The sequence below is a fragment of the Brachypodium distachyon genome, chromosome 5 (assembly GCF_000005505.3).
Source record: "Brachypodium distachyon strain Bd21 chromosome 5, Brachypodium_distachyon_v3.0, whole genome shotgun sequence".
NCBI classification, from domain to species: domain Eukaryota; kingdom Viridiplantae; phylum Streptophyta; class Magnoliopsida; order Poales; family Poaceae; genus Brachypodium; species Brachypodium distachyon.
The window spans coordinates 2,305,945-2,324,544 of NC_016135.3; the positions used below are offsets into that span (position 1 = coordinate 2,305,945).

General features: G+C 41.7%; 1 protein-coding gene and 2 long non-coding RNA genes across 3 annotated transcripts; 2 read left to right on the forward strand and 1 right to left on the reverse strand.

The window, feature by feature from the left end:
* Positions 1-837: 837 nt before the first annotated feature.
* On the reverse strand, positions 838-2,242 carry LOC100830793. Its single transcript, XR_732863.3, has 2 exons — positions 1,962-2,242; positions 838-1,278 (listed from the first exon to the last, which is right to left on the reverse strand). It is a non-coding gene; the product is annotated as an uncharacterized LOC100830793 (long non-coding RNA).
* A 3,786-nt stretch (positions 2,243-6,028) lies between these two features.
* On the forward strand, positions 6,029-8,404 carry LOC104585498 (UPF0481 protein At3g47200). Its single transcript, XM_010242407.3, has 3 exons — positions 6,029-6,423; positions 6,588-7,377; positions 7,458-8,404. Exons 1-3 carry the CDS (start codon positions 6,360-6,362, stop codon positions 8,101-8,103), a joined length of 1,500 nt encoding a protein of 499 aa, XP_010240709.1. The 5' UTR covers positions 6,029-6,359; the 3' UTR covers positions 8,104-8,404.
* A 3,059-nt stretch (positions 8,405-11,463) lies between these two features.
* Positions 11,464-12,047, forward strand: LOC100835380. The gene is made up of 3 exons (XR_732864.2): positions 11,464-11,496; positions 11,657-11,753; positions 11,816-12,047. It is a non-coding gene; the product is annotated as an uncharacterized LOC100835380 (long non-coding RNA).
* The last annotated feature ends 6,553 nt before the right edge of the window (positions 12,048-18,600 follow it).

Consider the following 18,600-nt stretch of genomic DNA (forward strand, 5'->3'; position numbering starts at 1 on the left):
TGCAGGTGATATCAAGAGTTGAGGAAAGATAAACATATCGTCCTGTACTGAAAGAGCTGATGCTGCCCTTTGCCAAGTTATGAGCATCAGTATTGGACTCTCGCTTCTCATGGGCAAACACCACCGGATTGAGAGCCCTGCTCTTCACCTCAATTTCCTTGATAATTGGGCCATAAGCACAAAGCAAGTTTTTGGACTGAATATCACGCACAACACCCAGACAATCGGAGGCAACCTGAATATTCTGAACATGCAGATCGTGCGCAAGCGAGAGAGCTTCATGACACGCAGAAGCTTCCAGAGCTGCCGGTTCAATCAGCCCCTCCATCACCACAGCTGAAGCGCAACACAATTGGTTTCTCGTCTCCCTCCAAGCGAAACTGGTCCGTTAAGGCCCATTTGCAACTTAGTTTCTTATTTTTCCAAACTTTCATAGGCCCCAACTCTCTCTTGGAATGTGCCTATACAAATTCATTTCACGGCTTTCACCCAACAATTGAGGCCCAAGTTTGGTAGGCATTTTCTTTTTGCCTTTTCTTTCCCTACAAGGCTGCATATCCATTTGCGACCATAGGACCCTAGTCGTTGAAAACAGAAGTTTTGGGGAGTTATAATCTTAGCTGGTTCCTCTCGTCTCCGATTATCAATTCAGTATTAGGAGACATAAACAGCCAACATCTGACATGTAGTTTGTGTACCTCCTTGGCTCCTTCATGAATTTTTGTTGTTGGAAAACGCAGTGCAGAATTAATTTTTCATCACCTTTTTCCGTTTCACAATATTACTATGCTTTAGGGTGTTACAAAGGAAAATGTCGGTGTTTCAGAAAGAACAATATATTTCCCATAAATAGATGCTGATGCCGGAGCATGATTTATTCAATAAGCAATGCTGATCACATCCAAGTAGGAGTACAGACGTATTACATCACACAGTCACGTGGGGAAGGGGAGATACTCCTTGAACACAGATACGTTTAAAAAAGGATTACGGCGTGGAATCTGATAAAAATACAAGGCTCCTTCATGAGTATACTGTAGTAGTACTACCCAGCGAGAGGCCTTGAAGGCAGGCTGCAACACTGCAAAGCATATTGGAGGATTTATTATTGAATTGCGTCGCAACTAATATCTTCTTCTCATGGACGTGCTGCAGTGGCACTGCCAGCCTTGGTAACGCCGTGGCAAAGTATGGGCGGGCAGCGAGGAAAATGAGAAATAATTGGACTAATTGAAGGTTTCTGATCTCCCACTCTGGGTTGGTCCACATCAATAATACCTGTGGTCACAACAAGGAATGAACATGACATGACTTTTAGAGAGATTTTTTTCACTATGTAAAATACCCTGAGAAAACCAGCCTGACCCAGAGCAAAGTGTAATGTGTGCAATTGCACAGTCGATATGCTCATGTTTTTTTTTAAAAAAAGTGCCTAATCCCTAAAAATACACTTCCTCTGTCCTGAAATAAGTGATTTGGATTTTTATTTATTTCCGGACGGAAGGAGCACCGGGACTTTAGCCGAAAAGTCATGCAGAACCTTAATTTCATGCATTTGGACATATTTATGTGATATAGGAGTATGTACTGACATCACAATAAACCTAAAGTTTGCAAAGGCTGGCTGTTTATGTAGAAGAAATTAAGTAGCTTACTTATGGTGGGAGGAGCCAATCATCGCTTTGATGGCTATGTTGATGGTTGTATCTCCAACCTATCAAGGATCAAACTCCAGGTTTGACGTCATGTGTATCTTATTCCATACGCATTACCTTTTCAGTGGCGAGGGTGCATATATGTGTCGGCACTCGACAGTGAGCAACAATATTGACGCAGTAATCTCAAGACGCTCTGTTACTCTGATCTTTTTCTGGACATTGTTTGGACATAGGTATGTGATGGTGTACGTGGATGTACATGGTTCTACGATGTAATCATATTTCTAAATAAATGATACTTACCGCGGCCACCGGCATCGTCCTTGGAAGGCGCGTGAACAAATGGAACGAATGTCATCGTTTCTGATCTCGAGACGGAAATGTCTCGAGCTAACACCCGAGGGAAGAGCGTGCGCTGGCCTGAAAGCACTAGCAGGGAGCAAAGGCCGAACAACAAGTATTTGGAACCCATTGGGTGTTCCAGCCTTCTAGGTAGGAACCTAGGCAGAGAAGCGTCGGCTGGCCTGAAAGTACTAGCAAGGGAGCTAATCAGGTCGTTTCGTTCGTTGCTTGGGAATGGGATGCACAGACTCAGGTCGAGCGAGCAAATTTATAGGCGCGCGTGGGGCTGACGCTGGTCGGGAGTAAACTACACAGTATTACATAATTCTAGTCGAATGCCGAAATATTACATGTATCTAGACATTTTTTAGAAATAGATACATCCATTTTTGTTCAAATTTGAGACAAGAATTATGAAACGGAAGGATTAACATATATACTATGTTATTAGTCTAAATTAACCTTTATTTACCATAAAAAAAGTTACTACCTTCACAGTGTCATTTATTATTTTGTAGATTCATCTTGTCTTGATTTCTATGATGTTATGATGATAACATATCTAGTTACCATTTTTTTTCTTTTTCATTTGTTATCATGTCATGTCACCAAAATGCCTAGTTGGCATGCATGTTACTACCTAAATTACTTGTAATATGAGTAGTCTGACCACGGTAGTGCCTTGTGGAGATCCAATGCACGACTACCCAAGCATCTACCTAGGCACATTCCAAACTTTGACTATATGATAACTCCACACAGTTAAAAAACGAATACAAATTTAGTACTCTCTTCGACACATAATAAATGTCGGAGATTTAGTACAAAATTATAGTAACTTTGTACTAAATTCCCGACACTTCTTATGGATCAGAGGGAGTATAATTTTTGTGGCATGAAAACTTTTTCAAACATGTTTACTCCTCTTTGAATTCTACTCACAACGGAAATAACAAATTCTGAACAAACCTTGTTATATACTAGTGGAGTAGTGAATACCCCACGTGTTACCGCAGGCATCAAAGGGCACAACATTTCTCCATATGTGAAATAAAAAATGAATTGCAATGAAGCAAAATAAACACCATAGGAGTATTGGAACTCATGATATGATTGATGAAAGGGAGAATGAAAATATTCTTGTGTGGTATACAAATTAATTTATATTTGTAACTAATTCCTCACGTGTGACTGAAAACATTATTTAGGCTGAACTACATGTTGCTTCTTCCATAAGAATAATTTGGAGATATGGCGTCCCATTTTTCATGTAATCAATGTTGATAAAATGGATAATCACACGGTAGCTGGTTTGGGATGTGAGCATGAAAAGACATACTTTTGAAAGTTAGCCACACCGGTGGTGGTTTAGTATCACTCGGCTTTTGAATTATATCAGTAAATTTCTTAGGCTTCTTTTGCTGGAATGGTGAAAGGAAAGAGAACAAGGTTTGGTGTATTGGGTGATAGCCTAGAGGTAAAGAGTTATAATGAGAGTGCCTTGAGATGAAAATTATACGATTTTAAGCCACATAGAGAACGATAGAGAATTTTCTTTGGGCCGTGCAAATGCTAAGAGTTGGTTGAGTTGATGACGACGTGGACATCGTGCATGTGGAGTTTACAAACATTAAATAAATCGAGATAAATAGTGATGTGGACACTTTGCATGTCACTACAAGAAATATGCTGATTTTTTGCCCCCATTTTCGTCACTAAGTCGTCATTATTTTCAATTTATGACCATTTTGTCTGATGAGATTATGACCTTTTTGACTGAAATGGTCATAAATATTTAGTATTCGGATCTTTCTGAACACTTTATGACCATTTCTTCCATGGTCACTAAAGAAGTCATAAATGAACACATTTCTTGTAGTGTGTTGAACTTACAAAGGTTAAAGGAATCTTATTGGAGGTCAATGGTGATGACGTGGACACTTTGCATGTTGAACTTACAAAGGTTATAGGAATCTTATTGGAGGTCAATGGTCATGATGTGGACACTTTGCATGTTTAACTTGCAAACATTAAATGAGTTTTCGTGGGGATCAACTTTATAGATATTATAGATATGTCCTCGTTGGTAAATGCCTTTAAATTTCTAACAGTCCAATTTCTTCACAGAATTATCGGGAGGTATGAGGACCATAGAGTGGAAGGCATCTGCATCGGGGGCTAGGTTGATATTCAAAGTATGTATATTAGTTAATTATGAGCATGTACTATTTTATTAATATATGGCGCACATCTCACTCCCACGAAGTTTTAGGAGTTTATGGTTCAACTGGCTATTAGATTACATCTAGATCTTCTTTCTAGATGTAATCAGTGACGGGCAGCCTGCCCATTACTAATGCATAACCCATCAGTGGCGGGCACCAAACAAGACCGACACTGATGTAGTTTTCGGAGAAATAAAAAAAAATTAGAAATGGCCCTTCCGGCCCTCACGTTCCACGTTCCCTAATCCCAAATCACATATCGAATCCCTAATCCCTAATCCACGGCGGGGAGACTCCATAGCCACTCCATGGCGGCGAGACTCCACCCGTACAGCAGGCGGATGTGCGAGGATCCATGGCCGCCGCATGGAAGTCGATGACAGCACCGGCCTTGTCTCCACGGCGACGACGATCTGCTGCTCTGCACGAGAGAGAGAGAGAGAGAGAGAGAGAGGAGAGAAACATACCGGCTGTGGAGGGGCTGGGGCGGCCGGATACGGAGGCGTCGGGAGGCCTCACCTCCACGGCGCCGCCTGCTGCTGCTCTGCAAGACAGAGAGAGAACCAACAGAGAGAGAGAGAGAGAGAGCCAACAGAGATTACCTTGGAGATTACTAGCGACGGCGGCCGGATTCAATCTCGTGGCGGCCGGATCCGGCGTCGGGGCCGACGGCTGCTCCTCCAGGCGCCACGGGCCGCCAGTGCTCCTCCACGCGTTGGTCGAGGAGGCCGCGGGTCTGGCGGCGGTCTACATCTTGGCAGCGGCGGCCGCTGCTCCTCCTCCATGCGCAGGAGAGGAAAGAAGAGGGACGAGATTGGGGGAGATGGAAAGGAGACGAGGAGAGGAAAAAAAAGGGAGGAGATCGAGGGAAGAAGTGGATGGGGAGGTGCTGCCTGCTGCGTGCGTGAGAGATAGCGAGATAGGAAGAAGTGGATGGGGAGGTGCCACGTCACTGATCCGTGCCTCCGTTGCCTCAGCCAATCAGAACGCAACACGCTGATTGTGTTTTGTTTCCATCAGTGGCGGGCTGGATAGAAAAAACCGCTAGTGACGGATATAAAATTTTGTATTTTTTTCATTTTCACATAAAACCATTAGTGATGGACCACCTGCGCCCGTTACTGATGAGTGGTCATCATTGACGGACCTGTGTGCCCGTTAGTGATGAGGCGTCATCAGTGGCGGGCGTGATACGCCCGTCATTGATAAGAGGTCATAAGTGACGGCCGACCACGCCCGCCACTGATAAGGAGTCATAAGTGACGAGCGAGTACGCGGCCGTCACTGATGACCATCATCAGAGCATGTTGGACAATTAAGATATACGGTACAATCTATTAGAGCATGCATGTATAGCCCGGCCGTTAGTAACATAAATATTTTAATTAACAAGCCAACATACAAACTACCGAAGATACCCTTATGAATGGATGCAGTACTTTGTTGGCCATTTATCTACTGTTTTCCGTTGTTCCTGACGGAAACCGTGAGGAATAATAGCCATTCCTGACGGTTTTCCATTGTTTCTGACAGTTCGGCGCCGTCAGGAATTTGTCAGTTTGGGGTAGTGTATGGATGGATGCAGTACTTTGTTGGCCATTTATCCGTGCATCTAATGCAGTACGCCAGTACGTGTCTGCTACTGCTTGTAGTCTTGGCGATCATGAAGATTTTTTGTTTTCTTCTTTTGCAAGGGGGTACTATCTACTGTGGTACGTACTGCTGGTTAGCAGTAATATCTACTGTAGTTCATCCTGGAAAGGGTCGCCCAATAATGCATGTAGGACGATGAACAGATATAGAGAGATAGGATGCTGGATGCATGCATCTGTACCAAGGATTCTTAGCCCGAGGTAGGTAGGATGTCCATGCATTTTGGGTTTTTTACCCACTAGCTAAACTGTGCAGATTATATACCAACCAAGGGGATCTCCGTGAGGCCGAGGTGTAAACTAAAAGAACGAAATAGCTACGCTAAAAATCAATACAGCATCACAAACATATCGCACTTTCATCTTGCCGTTGATTTTTGGAGCCCGAGGTAAGTCACTACTAATTAGTGTTGTTACTCTTGGGCTCGTGAGCTGATCGATCGACGAACTCCGGAGACCGGAAGCTGCTAGCGCGCGCTCCAATGTCGGAGAACGGAATTGAGCTTGCAGCAGCAGTACCACCACCCTCGGGTTCTTCCTCCAATGGTGAGTCAAGCTTGGCCTTATTGCAATTATTCCACATGGATATATATGATCTCCTTATCTTTCCGTGGCGATTATGAAATTGATAGAATAGAAGAAGGGAAAGACTAGGATTTCTCCTTGCAGTTTTTTCAACCCCAATTTATTGATATATAAACTGCATGCAGGAGACACGGATGTCAGCGTCGACGGCCGCATCGTCCAACTCTCCGACATCATCGTCCATGAAATGAGTGCTAGCCGGGTACCACGGCCACCAAGACCGGAGATCTACCGTGTTCCAGCGATGTTCCTGGCCGCCGACAAGGGCGCGTACCAGCCGAGGTTCCTGTCCCTGGGACCCTACCACCGTGGTGACTCCGCCACGGAGGATATGCGGCGCGCCGACGAGCGCAAGCCAGGTAACCTGGACTTCGCCCTCTCAGACAAGGACGGCGAGCGCGGCGGGCCGCCGGTGGAAGAATACATGAAGGCCGTCGCGTCCATGGAGGCCGCCGCCAGGAGGTTCTACGATAGGGACGTCACCATGGAATGGGGCGCCTTCTGCAGGATGCTGTTGCTCGACGGGTTCCAGCTGATCACACTGCTTGAATCCTACGGTTCTGCAGATGAGCCGCCGCCTGCAGCAGGAGCAGGAGGCAACAACAAGGATGGGTGCAGACCCAGAACTTGTGTTTTGAGCAGCATCGGACATGACTTGATGATGCTCGAGAACCAGATACCGTTCTTCGTTGTCGAGAAGTTGTACGGCCTGCGTTACGGCCAGCTGCAGGATGTCGTTGCCGCTAGTGGAAGAACTGGGAGGACGGTTGCCGAGCTAGCCTGGACAACCATCAGGAGGATGATCATGAACGACGACGTCCCGGCGGCGTCCAGTGGTCCGCCGGATAAGTGCTTGCATTTGGTCCATCTCTGCCATGTTTACCTCAAGCCAAGCAACCTCAAGGAGTCGCTGCCGTACGTCTCTTCTCGCGCGCCCGGCCGCCATGAATTTATATATGTTGGAGCTAATTAAACAGTACTATATATATTTGCAGAGACAAATGCCCCCGTGACCGTGAGTATGGAAGATTCCGGCGAGCCACCGAGTACCACGAGGCCGGCGTCAAATTCAGGCAGATGTACAGCTGCAAAGACGGGGGTAGCCCGCAGTGCCCCTTGCTGGACGTGAGCTTCTCCAATGGCGTGCTGAGGATGGCGCGCCACAGGGTGGACGAGAAGACCAACTACATCCTGCGCAACGTGCTCGCCTACGAGCAGAGGTACATCGGCACGGCCACGGACGGCGCCACGGGGTACGTGGCGGCGTACGTGGTGTTCATGTCGCAGCTGCTGGGGAGCCCCGAGGACGTGGCGCTGCTGTCGCGGCGTGGGGTGATCGAGCACCACCTGGGGAACGACGGCGAGCTGTGCGCGCTGTTCCGGGGCCTGGCGGAGGGTCTCGCCTTCGACCCCTCCAGCGGGCATTACCTCAACGCCGTCGGGGTGAAGCTGCGCGCGCACTACCGGTCCCGCATCCACCGCTGGCGCGCATGGGTCGTCCGGCGCTACTTCGGGAACCCATGTCTTGCCGCCGCCTGGGTCTTCGGCGCCATGGCCGTGCTGGGCACCATCCTTCAGACGGCCATTGCGATTCTTGTCTACGTGAATCAAGGGCGAGGACCCACGCGCAACATCGCCTAGCTGGCCTCAATTATTGCTACGTTTAATAGCAAGCAGCTGAACGCGAGCTAGCTTATTTCTCCCCTCTTTCCCTTCCGCGAAGGTTTTTTTTATTAAATTACATTGCCATTTATGACAGTAAAACCGAACCCTCTTCCAGCCCTCTCATGCTATCAGCATTTGCAATGAAAAAAAGTGTTACTGGGGTTCCTAATAACACAATTTCTTATGTGTTCCTTTAAGCTGTGTTGCAAGAGCTCGGATGGTGTAACACATGATATCTGTTCCTATATGTAATAAATTATGTTACAATTTTGTTACAGTAACATCTATTATATGTGTTACTACAATCACCAGGAACACATTTTTTCAACTCTAGTAACATGAGTAGCAACATTTTTTTCTAGTTACAGTAACATAATTAGTAACATATTTTTTTTACTTGTAGTAACACATTCTTCTAGTTGTAATAACAGAATCAGTAACACTTTTTTCTAGTAGCAGTAACATGGTTTTTTGGGTCCACTGTGACCAAAAGTCAGCCCACTCCACAATAGTCATCTATATGGGCCAGTCCAACACCACAACTGATGATTCACAAGCATCTTAGTAACACTTTTGTCTGACTACAGTAACACAAGTAGCAACAGGATTATGTTAATGTTGCAACTTAATCAGTGTCATTGTTTTGTAACTCTTGTAACACATAATGTGTAAGTCAACTTATACAAGATTTATTTATTTGAATGTATTAATGCTTGACACGATAATAAATTAAAGCAAATAAATGAAGCACGGCAAACACTTTCATAAATTCAGAAGACCAAGCTCATATGCATTCCAATAAGGAACAAATACCGATAGTTTTACGGTACACCATATCATTCATAGCAGTTTCATAATAGAAAAACATCCGAGTATTACATTTTTCAATCCATCGATGTAAACTACATTTACTGAATAAAATCCTGAATAAATTATGCGCTTCTTGATGCAGCCTCTATGGAGCATCAAACTGCAACACCACCATCCTTTTCAATCTATGAAAGAACATGCGAAATGAGAGTTATGATTGAGTCCTCAAAATATGATTATATAATATTAATATTGAATAAAAGAATCTTAACTTACAAAAACTGAAGGCCAGGCAATAAACGATCCTGTAGCAAAAACACCACCTATTGTTTTGCAATCACGTACTCCCCTTACTAACTCCTCATCTTCCTGGATAGGTTTATCTATCCTTACAAGTGTAAATTCACCACCTAGCTGAACACCTTGAACCCTAGTTGCAGGATTGGAACTCAAAAAAGTAGCATATGCCACTTGCCGCTTGTTTGGATATTTCCAAGTCTTTAGAATTACTTTGGTACCCTCCTATATTGGCATCAATATTAGTACTCAGCGGCAAACATGACTTAGTTTGCATGAACAATATTCTAATAGGTATACATGGTGACATTTACCTGCATTGAAGGAATAGAAGGAGGGCGCATTCTCTTTGCGGAAGCTGAGTGTGGTTGCTTATTTCTAGTTACCTGCTGCTGTAGGCTTCCAGAATTCTCATTCATCCTATCCCTGGTATTTCTCATCTGCACAGAGATGATGATGCTAGTTACATCATTCGATACTACTGCCTAATATATGTAAACCACTGTTTATTGAAAAATTAAACTAGGCAAAAGGTTGCCAGTGAAAGTGCCACAACACCCAGAATTGCAGGGGAGTATATATATTTAGAGAAAAAAATGTAAAGCAAATGATCTTACCTCTGAAGGAGAATCGAGAACCCAATGTTGTGATGATGATGATTTTTCTTGACCTGGTAATCCATTGACATAATCATGCTTGATATCCTGGTTTTACGAAACAAGAATGTAAATAAAAGTGTATTTTTGTAAACAATCTTTGTAACATGAGTAGCAGCAGAGTCGTTACCTTTTCACTTGAAAATATACCATGATCATCCTCATATGTGTCATCTTCCATCAACGAGCGTACTTCATCACGTCCATTGCATTGGACTCTCTAAAAATTGACATATTAATAAACAGAATTGATGAGGACTAAGCTATTTCCAAGTGTTTGCATTACCTTCCTTTTAGCATGTACTATTTGTGATTGAATATTACCATGATCTGTTGCTTCGTGATTTTCCTACAAAACCAAGTTTGAGTGACATATTGATACAATGAAAAATTGAACGGTCTAGCATCGGGTATAATTTAGAGGAATCATACAATTTTTATGTGAATTAGAGATGGCAAATATTCTTAGCTCAGAGGAACTAATTAACATATTAGCATGTAGTCCTGATTACAAGCATGGAATGACAAGGTAATCAGGCAATAAATATTTGTTTCAAGGAAATTTATTTACGGCTGCCATTTCATTTTTCCTATGGCCTTCATTGTTCTTCATATCTTCAATAATCTGGTCTTGCCATTTTATACGCTCCTCGAGCTTAGGCATTACCTCCCAAACATCAGTTTCACCTTCAGATGCTGAACCATCAGCCGTAGTCATATTGATGTTCTTGAGATACCGCGGTGTCCGACCATAGACTTGCTTAGGAGTTGGAAGCAAACCCATGCCATGCACTTGTCCAGCCTTTTCTTTCCCCAACACTTGCTGCAGAGCATCACCTTCCAGATGGGTATTCGGGGAACATCTCAAGATGTGTAAATGTTGCTGAAGGGAGAATTTCATGATATAAAAGTCCCAGATGGGTATTCAGGGAAGATCTCAAGATGTGTAAATGTTTCTGAAGGGAGAATTTCAGGCCTTAAAAGTCATGATTGTCATGTTCTAATGCAACAACTTCTGCCTGTTGCTTTGCGAGGTTTACTTCCAGATAACGTCACATCTGTCTTGTTTGATCTAAGTGCATATTTTAGAGAAGTTAGTGCAAAAGTCCTCTATGTGAGCGAGCTTGAGAAGTTAGAGCAACGAATAAAGATAACTTTATGCCATATGGAGATGATATTCCCACCAGGATTTTTTACTATTATGGTGCATTTAGTTATTCATCTAGCAACCGAGGCAAAAATAGGTGGTCCCGTGGCCTACCGTTCAATGTGGTTTTGTGGAAAGGTATGTTTTCAGTACATATGAGCTATATTTTCTGAATATTGTGGTACAATGGTACCTCGATAATTCTGTTAATTCTTTCTCCGTTTTATTTTTGTAGGTATCTCGGTGTGTTGAAGTCATATGTTCATAATAAAGCTCATCCAGCAGGATCTATTGCAGAAGCATGTTTGGCAGACGAGTGAATGACATTCTGCTCTCTATATATTGAAGGTTTTGAAACCAAGCATAATCGGCCTTCAAGGAATGATGAGGACGAGGTGGCTGATGTGGAACAAGGACCAACTCTCTTTCCTCATGTTGGCAAACCACTTGGAAAGCCCGGTAATTATGTTATAAGGGGTATAGCTAGACTGCAGACACATAGATATGTGTTCAATTGTGCGGACGTCAACCCATACCTTCGGTAATATCTCATTATTTTAAACAATTTCATTTTGTGTTTCCTGACTTTGAAATTTCTTATGAAACCACTTATTTGCAGAGCTCATGTTGATGAGGTCACTAGCCAGCGTAACGTCTCCGCAGATACCCTTGAGTCAATGCAACATGAAAACTTCCACAACTGGTTCAAAGCTCATGTAAGTGTGTACTTCACATCCTTTGTCTACTGATACCATTTACTAAACTAGTTAATATACAGATAAAGAAATTGGAGAGGAAAAATGGCATTGATAGTATTGATGACAATATTAGATGGCTAGCACGTGGCCCGGTTGATGTCGCCAAAAGATACCGTTCTTTCATCTCTAGAGGCTACCGGTTCAGACCTAAACGCTTGGATAGAGTGACTCAAAATAGTGGAGTAGTGGTAACTGCAAAAACCTCTACATATGCTGCACCAGGTGATGCAACCCCTGTTTTAGGTGAAGTGACTTACTATGGAGGATAATTGATATTATTGAGCTGAACTACTCTGGAAATTTTCAGTGGTCCTTTTTAAATGTGAATGGGTTGATATTTCTTCTAAAAAAGGAATAACAAAGGACAAATATGGGTACACACTTGTGATCTTCTCGCATTTGATGCACAAAGGAGACAAGATTGACCACGAGCCTTTTATTTTTCCAAACCAAGCTGATCAAGTATTTTACGTGGAGGACGAACTGAAACCAGGTTGGTCGTTGGTAATGAAGAATAAGCTACCTAGAGATAGATGTGACACAGGCAACGATGAATATACAGAAGACATAGAATCAAAGCCGTTCCATGTTTCTCACCTTGCGGAGATGTTTAAAAAGAAAAGGAGAGATCGGCATTGGGTCAGAACCGACATTGAGGGCACGGTGGTGGATGCTAATAATAATGCTTTGAGCAATGAAGAATAGTGGAGGAGAAATCCTATCAAGGTATCTGTATTTTTCAACTACATTTTCTTGAATATATATACACTCTGTTGTGTTACCTCAAGTAGTTGATCCTTGCCGTCCTACTTACTCTGATCGGTGGGCTGAAATTTTTAATCAGTAGTTCTTTGCTTTAGATGAACTTTCTTCTATAATGTGCTATTTAATTTGTTGAGAACATTTGCAAATGTTTAGACACGCCTGAAATTATTACCATTTGAATTATTATGCATCTGTTTTTAAGTGTTGAAGCAATAGCTATGTTCTTGGCATCGTGTCTTTTGCTTCTTTTCTGAAGCTCGATAAGATGTTTTATTACTCTTAATAAAGATATGTGTGCTGAATCGTCAATGATGAGTATAACTAACCCATGTGGAGTGAATGCAAACTAGATAAATTCAAATTGTGAGTTGATGATCTAATATCTAGTATGAGTTAGCCATTAATTCTGACAAAGTAACAGTCTGTAATCCGCATAGGTTTAGAATTTAACTTGGCTCTTTTGATTAGTAGGGAACGGCTGCTCAAACGCTTCATTTTAATCTTAATTTTCAGGAAATTTTGTAAGTGGAGATTGAAAGGATCATTTCAGAACTGTTGCATGAAGTTGTCAAAGATTCCTTTCTTTCATTTGTGTACTCAGGATGTTTAGCTATCAGTTCTGCCATTATGGTTAGGGTGCAGACTTTGGTTCACCTGCCGGGAAGCTCTGAAAATTTTATAAAACTTTGGTTCACATTGTCGTTGGGAATATCTGGACTATTTGTCAAAGATTTATTATGTCAGACTTACCATTTTGTGAACTTAATTTATGCCACTTTCAAATGTATGTTTGAATTATGTAATGTTTGTATTTTGATGTCAAACACCTGGACTTGTGATTCATTTTTTTTGGTCAACCCGCTTCGATTTAATTATAAGAGTATTTGTTTATCTCAATGGTTCATAGCTTTATAATTTTGTCTGGTCGGGTGATATATTAGACAAAATATCTTGCAAATCAAATTTTTTCCAGAGGTATTAGATTTTGGTAATATATATTCACTTACATCTACTTGTGGATTGGGGCTCCATTAAGACGAGTAATACGATTGCCTTAATTGTAGATCTTAAAGCTGTTGCCACAAACTCTGTTTTGCATGTGAACATTCTAAAAGAAACTATGCCAAGCTATGCAACTAGGAGTTATCACGAATGCAAGACTTGTATACGATGACTTAGCCCATCAATGAAAATGCACCTAAATTGCCTAATTGAAGGATGAAAATCCGATCAGCAAAACTGGATTTTTTATGCATGGAATCTCAATCATTTCTAGTCGTTTAGCACGTCCTCTCTTGGCTTTCAACTTTATTGTGCTAAGTTAGTACGGTTTTCTGGGCCAAACCAAAACTCAGCTGGGCCGTTAAAAATGTATAATATTGTATCTATAGTTAACAATATTATTTTTCATACTTAGCGTGCAAAAGGTTTAGGCGTCTAGCGGTTAGCAGATGGCCGTGAAGAATTCATGTGGATGTGCGGAATACATCAAAATTAAAATTGTAGCATTGTGTTTAAGATTTTTTTTTCATGGAGTTATACAAACTAGTAACACTATGTACTAATAGATAATTATGTGTTACTGTATCTACAATTTGTAACACATGTGCAGTAAAAAAAAATTATATGTTACTATGATACCATGGTAGGTATAATTTGTAACACATACGGACTAACACAAACTTATATGTTACTATTTCAATGTCCTTGTAACACATTTTCAGATCTTATCTAGTATGTGTTATTGACTATTCATTCAACACATATGATGTGTTACTGTAAATTACTTTGTAACAGATATTTTTACGTGTTACATGATTGTGTTACTTAAACTGTATTTTGTTATAGTACCGTCGGATCGTCTCCTTCGTCCTAAGGGTAAGCTGCTCCCGAAGAAAAATCGCAAACATCTGGTTAACTGGGCCGAGTGGGCCTCCTCTTTCCGGCCCTCCTCCCCTATCCCCTCACCTTCTCCGACGGAAAGAGGAGTTTTCCGTCATCTATCTATCTCTCTCCCTCGCTCTGGCGCACCTCGAGGAACCCAGCCGTGCGGCGGTGTACAAGAGGCGACAGCGAAAAGGGCATCCACTACTCATAGAGCGACGACGTCTCTCGCGTCGCGCGGCATATGGTAGCAGACGGCCGATTCAGAGCCACCGGCAAAGCAACGGGGAGGGGCTCTGCATCGTTGCTGCAAGAGGTTCCAGCCTCAGCCCTCAGGTCCGGCGGCGGCGACCCTCCACCAAAACCCTAAGGTCTGCTACACAAGCCCAGCCCGATGGAGCAGCCGGTCTGAACCACACCACTCTTGGCGTCCTCTTCGTCTCCCTCACTGGCTTCCTCCTGTACCGCGCTCTTCTCAGTGAAATCCCAAGTTTGCATCCTCCGCCTCCCCAATGGATAGCACGCTGTGTTTACGGTGCATGTATATGCACATATAAAGATGGATATGAATATTTATGGAAAAAACTCCTAATTTGATTTGTGTTGGAAATTGATTGCAGCAACTTGTCAAGTACTCCTTTCGTCCCATATTAAGTGACTCAAATTTGCCCAAATATTAATGTATCTATACCTACAAAACGTCTAGATACATGTAATAAAAAGTCACTTGATATGAGACGGAGGGAGTAATAGTCCAGGCCAAGAGGAAATCTAATCTTGCACATTGGTTGTTAGATTCCAACTTGTCTCGCTTTCGTATATATTCCAAAAGATATGTATAGTCCGAACAGGACAAGCACGCATACAGTTCAAAATGATACTCTCCAAGGACAGCTAATATAGGCACTGAAGGATGGACAAACAGGTTGCTCTATTATCATGTACCCATTCAACTAATCTAATTATACATATGGCTAAATTTTTTTATGAGCAATGGTTTCAAAGTAAAATTCCGCTTGACTGCTAGGTCACGTTGTTGTGTATTAGATACATTAAGAGTGAATCTCCTCAACACTAACGGTCTGATATTTAAGGTAAAATTTCCATATTTCAGTTTTATTAAAATATCCATAAATAATGCCCAAACAAATCATGTGTTTGTGTCCGTTAAGATAGAGAACGGTCACAGCTACTATTTTCGTAAGCGTTGATAGTTGTATGACAAAAACATGCATGGGAAAAATTCTGCTTTTCTATTGAATAAGATACAAATTTTGTAGGTTTAGGTATCTTCCACTCTTTAGCTGCCATTCCATATGTATTGACCGAAGTTGATACGATCTGTTTGCTTATCTTGCTTGCTTAATTTTGCTTTATACTTTCGTTGTCAATAATTTCACTTAATAAAGTTTCCAAGGATGATATGCTGTTCACTCATTTTTCTACTCCCTCCGATTCATAAAAAGTGTCGTTCACTTAGTACAAAATTTGTACTAACTTAGTTAAAATGGGCGACATTTTTTATGGATCAGAGGGAGTAATATATATTCAGCTTGTACCTTCTTATTTATTGCTTGATTCATTGCATACTTCTCAATGTAGATGACACCGCAGAGCCATACCATCTCCTTCTGACCCCCACATTCTCTAGGCGACGGAATTAATGCTCGTCCAGGATCATGGTTGATTATCGAGTAGTTTTTTTGACCTACAAATGTCTCTGTTGTTTCAACGGTGTTCGGTCTCCTCATCTTTGGTACGTAATGAACAACAAATTATTCATTAGCTGGTCATTCTGTTGTAGAAATCGTATGCAATGTCGTGTATAAACCAGGGTGCATCTTTTCTTGAGCTCCCAGCTGCTTCACCTCAGTGCAGATCATGTTCTTCTTGAATACCTAGCACAGTGCATTTGTCCTGATTTATCACGATTCATTAATATTCAGTTGTCATGACTCTGCTCAAAGTCGTATTGGAAGTTTATTCATATACCAATGCATGATGTATGATATGTACAGAGTATATCTTCATACAGGCGGCGACAACATATGAAGTGTCAAAAACAACTCTATTGTTCTCCCTGCTGCATTGAACTATTGGAAGTTACCCCATTTCGTGGCCCTCGTGTACCTATGCCGCAATGATTACCTTTTTGGAGGGTAACTCACTTATCTCTGTATTTACTGCATTTGATTTAGGATAGGCTTGTTTGTTATCTCAAGTCTATCAAAGTTCAAAACCGGCCAAGACGTCATCATATTATCATTAACTCTTACTAAGTGTCAATCTGAGAATGTTTTCCCAACCTTTTCCCAACCTAAGACTTTTGTTATTTGGTAAGAAAGTTCTAGCTCTGAGAGAAGCCAGAGCTTTGCTAATGACTCTGAAAGGGAAGAAATCTCAGCTAATCTGTAATACACAAGAATGGCTTTATGAAGGTCATGCTGAGAGTGAGACTAAATAGTTTAGAGTGGTAAACATGAAGAGCTCAGAAAGGTAAAAGTTCACTTTTTGTTGGTTGTTCTCTCTGCATGCATGGCTCCTTATAAATCTTTCCTGGTATAGGTTTGTAAGATATACTATTTCTTATTCATGCTACTACAGTTCAATTTTCACGTTTGCGAGAGCGCCAGCCAAATGAGCCACCTCTTGAGTGGCCAAAGAGGACCCGGATTGCACTGGGATCTGCCAGAGGACTCTCCTACTTGCACGACCATTGTGATCCCAAGATCATTCATCGTGATGTCAAAGCGGCAATTTTCATTGTTTTCTCCTCATTTTTGGGCTTGATTTAACTTCCAGTTGTATATCTCTTTTAGTCTGTTCTTTTTTTTTTATTTTATCAATTGTATCGTGTGGTCTGTCATTAATATTCCATCCTAATGCACATTGTCTTGAATCCGTTTCCATCCAGTGTACTCTCATGTAAGAACAAGATGAGTGTTCTACGTATTCTTATATTTTATCAAGAAGACTTGCTGTTCTTTACATGTTAGAGATACATTTTCCTTCTATTAGTAAATTACGACATTTTCATCAATACATTTCAGGTGATCGCCGATCTATGTTTAATGAAATCAGGTGTTACCTTGTGATTTCTGGTAGACCACGCAGATGCATCTTATTGCCTGTGATTAAAAGCTTGAAACTTTGAACAAATAGTGTCTCAACTGCATTGACGCGCTGTAATCCGAAACGTGTGCATTCATTTTCATGTTCTTAGACAAGCAATTCATTGAGGAAGCATTTGTGTCTTCCTAATGAAGGGGAGGATACAAATAGAAAAGTCTTATAGGAACCTAAATGGCACTGAGATGTACCCCTTCAATGCACCTTCTCTAGCAAATGGAGTAGTTGGCGGTCTGCGTCAGCACTGCCTATGATGTGACTTACTAACTTAGGATTTCCTCACAAGGTAAGTAATATACTCTCGTAGGTTTCTAAATAAACTGGTACAAATACTAAGTGAAGTGACTACAGATTTGTCTAATCTACTGACATTGTATCAAACATGGGACATCATAGTCTGTTGAAAGCGCCTTATATGGATCATGTTATGCAATAATGCCAATTCAACAAGTAATCAATTACAATCTTTAACTTGCATGTTTGAGGCCTCCATATATTTACCTTCCAATCAGTTTATGTGATTCAAAAGGTGCTTGAAATCTCTTCCTCTATTCGTCACGGAGTATGATTTGAGTTGCAGAAATCCAAAGAAGGCCATGTGATTCAAATTATTCACACCTTCATAGAGATTTGCATCGGCTAAGGTTACCTCAAATATTTGTACTATTCTTTCGGTGGTTACCACATGTTCACCTTTTCAGGTTTATTGTTGAAACTGACGGGCGCAGCAACGCGCGCCATCATGATCTAGTAATTGGTTATGATCCATCACTACTAACGAATCCACGTGAGGCCACGGGGCAAAATAGTTGCAAAATGTCAATTTTCGTTGCAATATTTAGATATGCAGCAAAACGCAAGTGTTGGCAGGCGATGGTAAAGGTGGCGTAGCTAGAGATTTTAGATACAATTTGTTTTAAACGTTGCCACAACCTTAAGCTTTTGCAATCAATGTGACGAGGCAATAGGGCGTACAAGCAACTATTATGGGCGTTGCATATGAGTATTTGGCGTGGCTATAGTCATT

Coding starts and splice junctions, on each gene's coding strand:
- LOC104585498 (XM_010242407.3), top strand. CDS start 6,360: ATGTCGGAGAACGGAATTGAGCTTGCAGCAGCAGTACCACCACCCTCG. Junction 6,424..6,587: donor CTCGGGTTCTTCCTCCAATG/GTGAGTCAAGCT, acceptor AACTGCATGCAG/GAGACACGGATGTCAGCGTC. Junction 7,378..7,457: donor AACCTCAAGGAGTCGCTGCC/GTACGTCTCTTC, acceptor ATATATTTGCAG/AGACAAATGCCCCCGTGACC.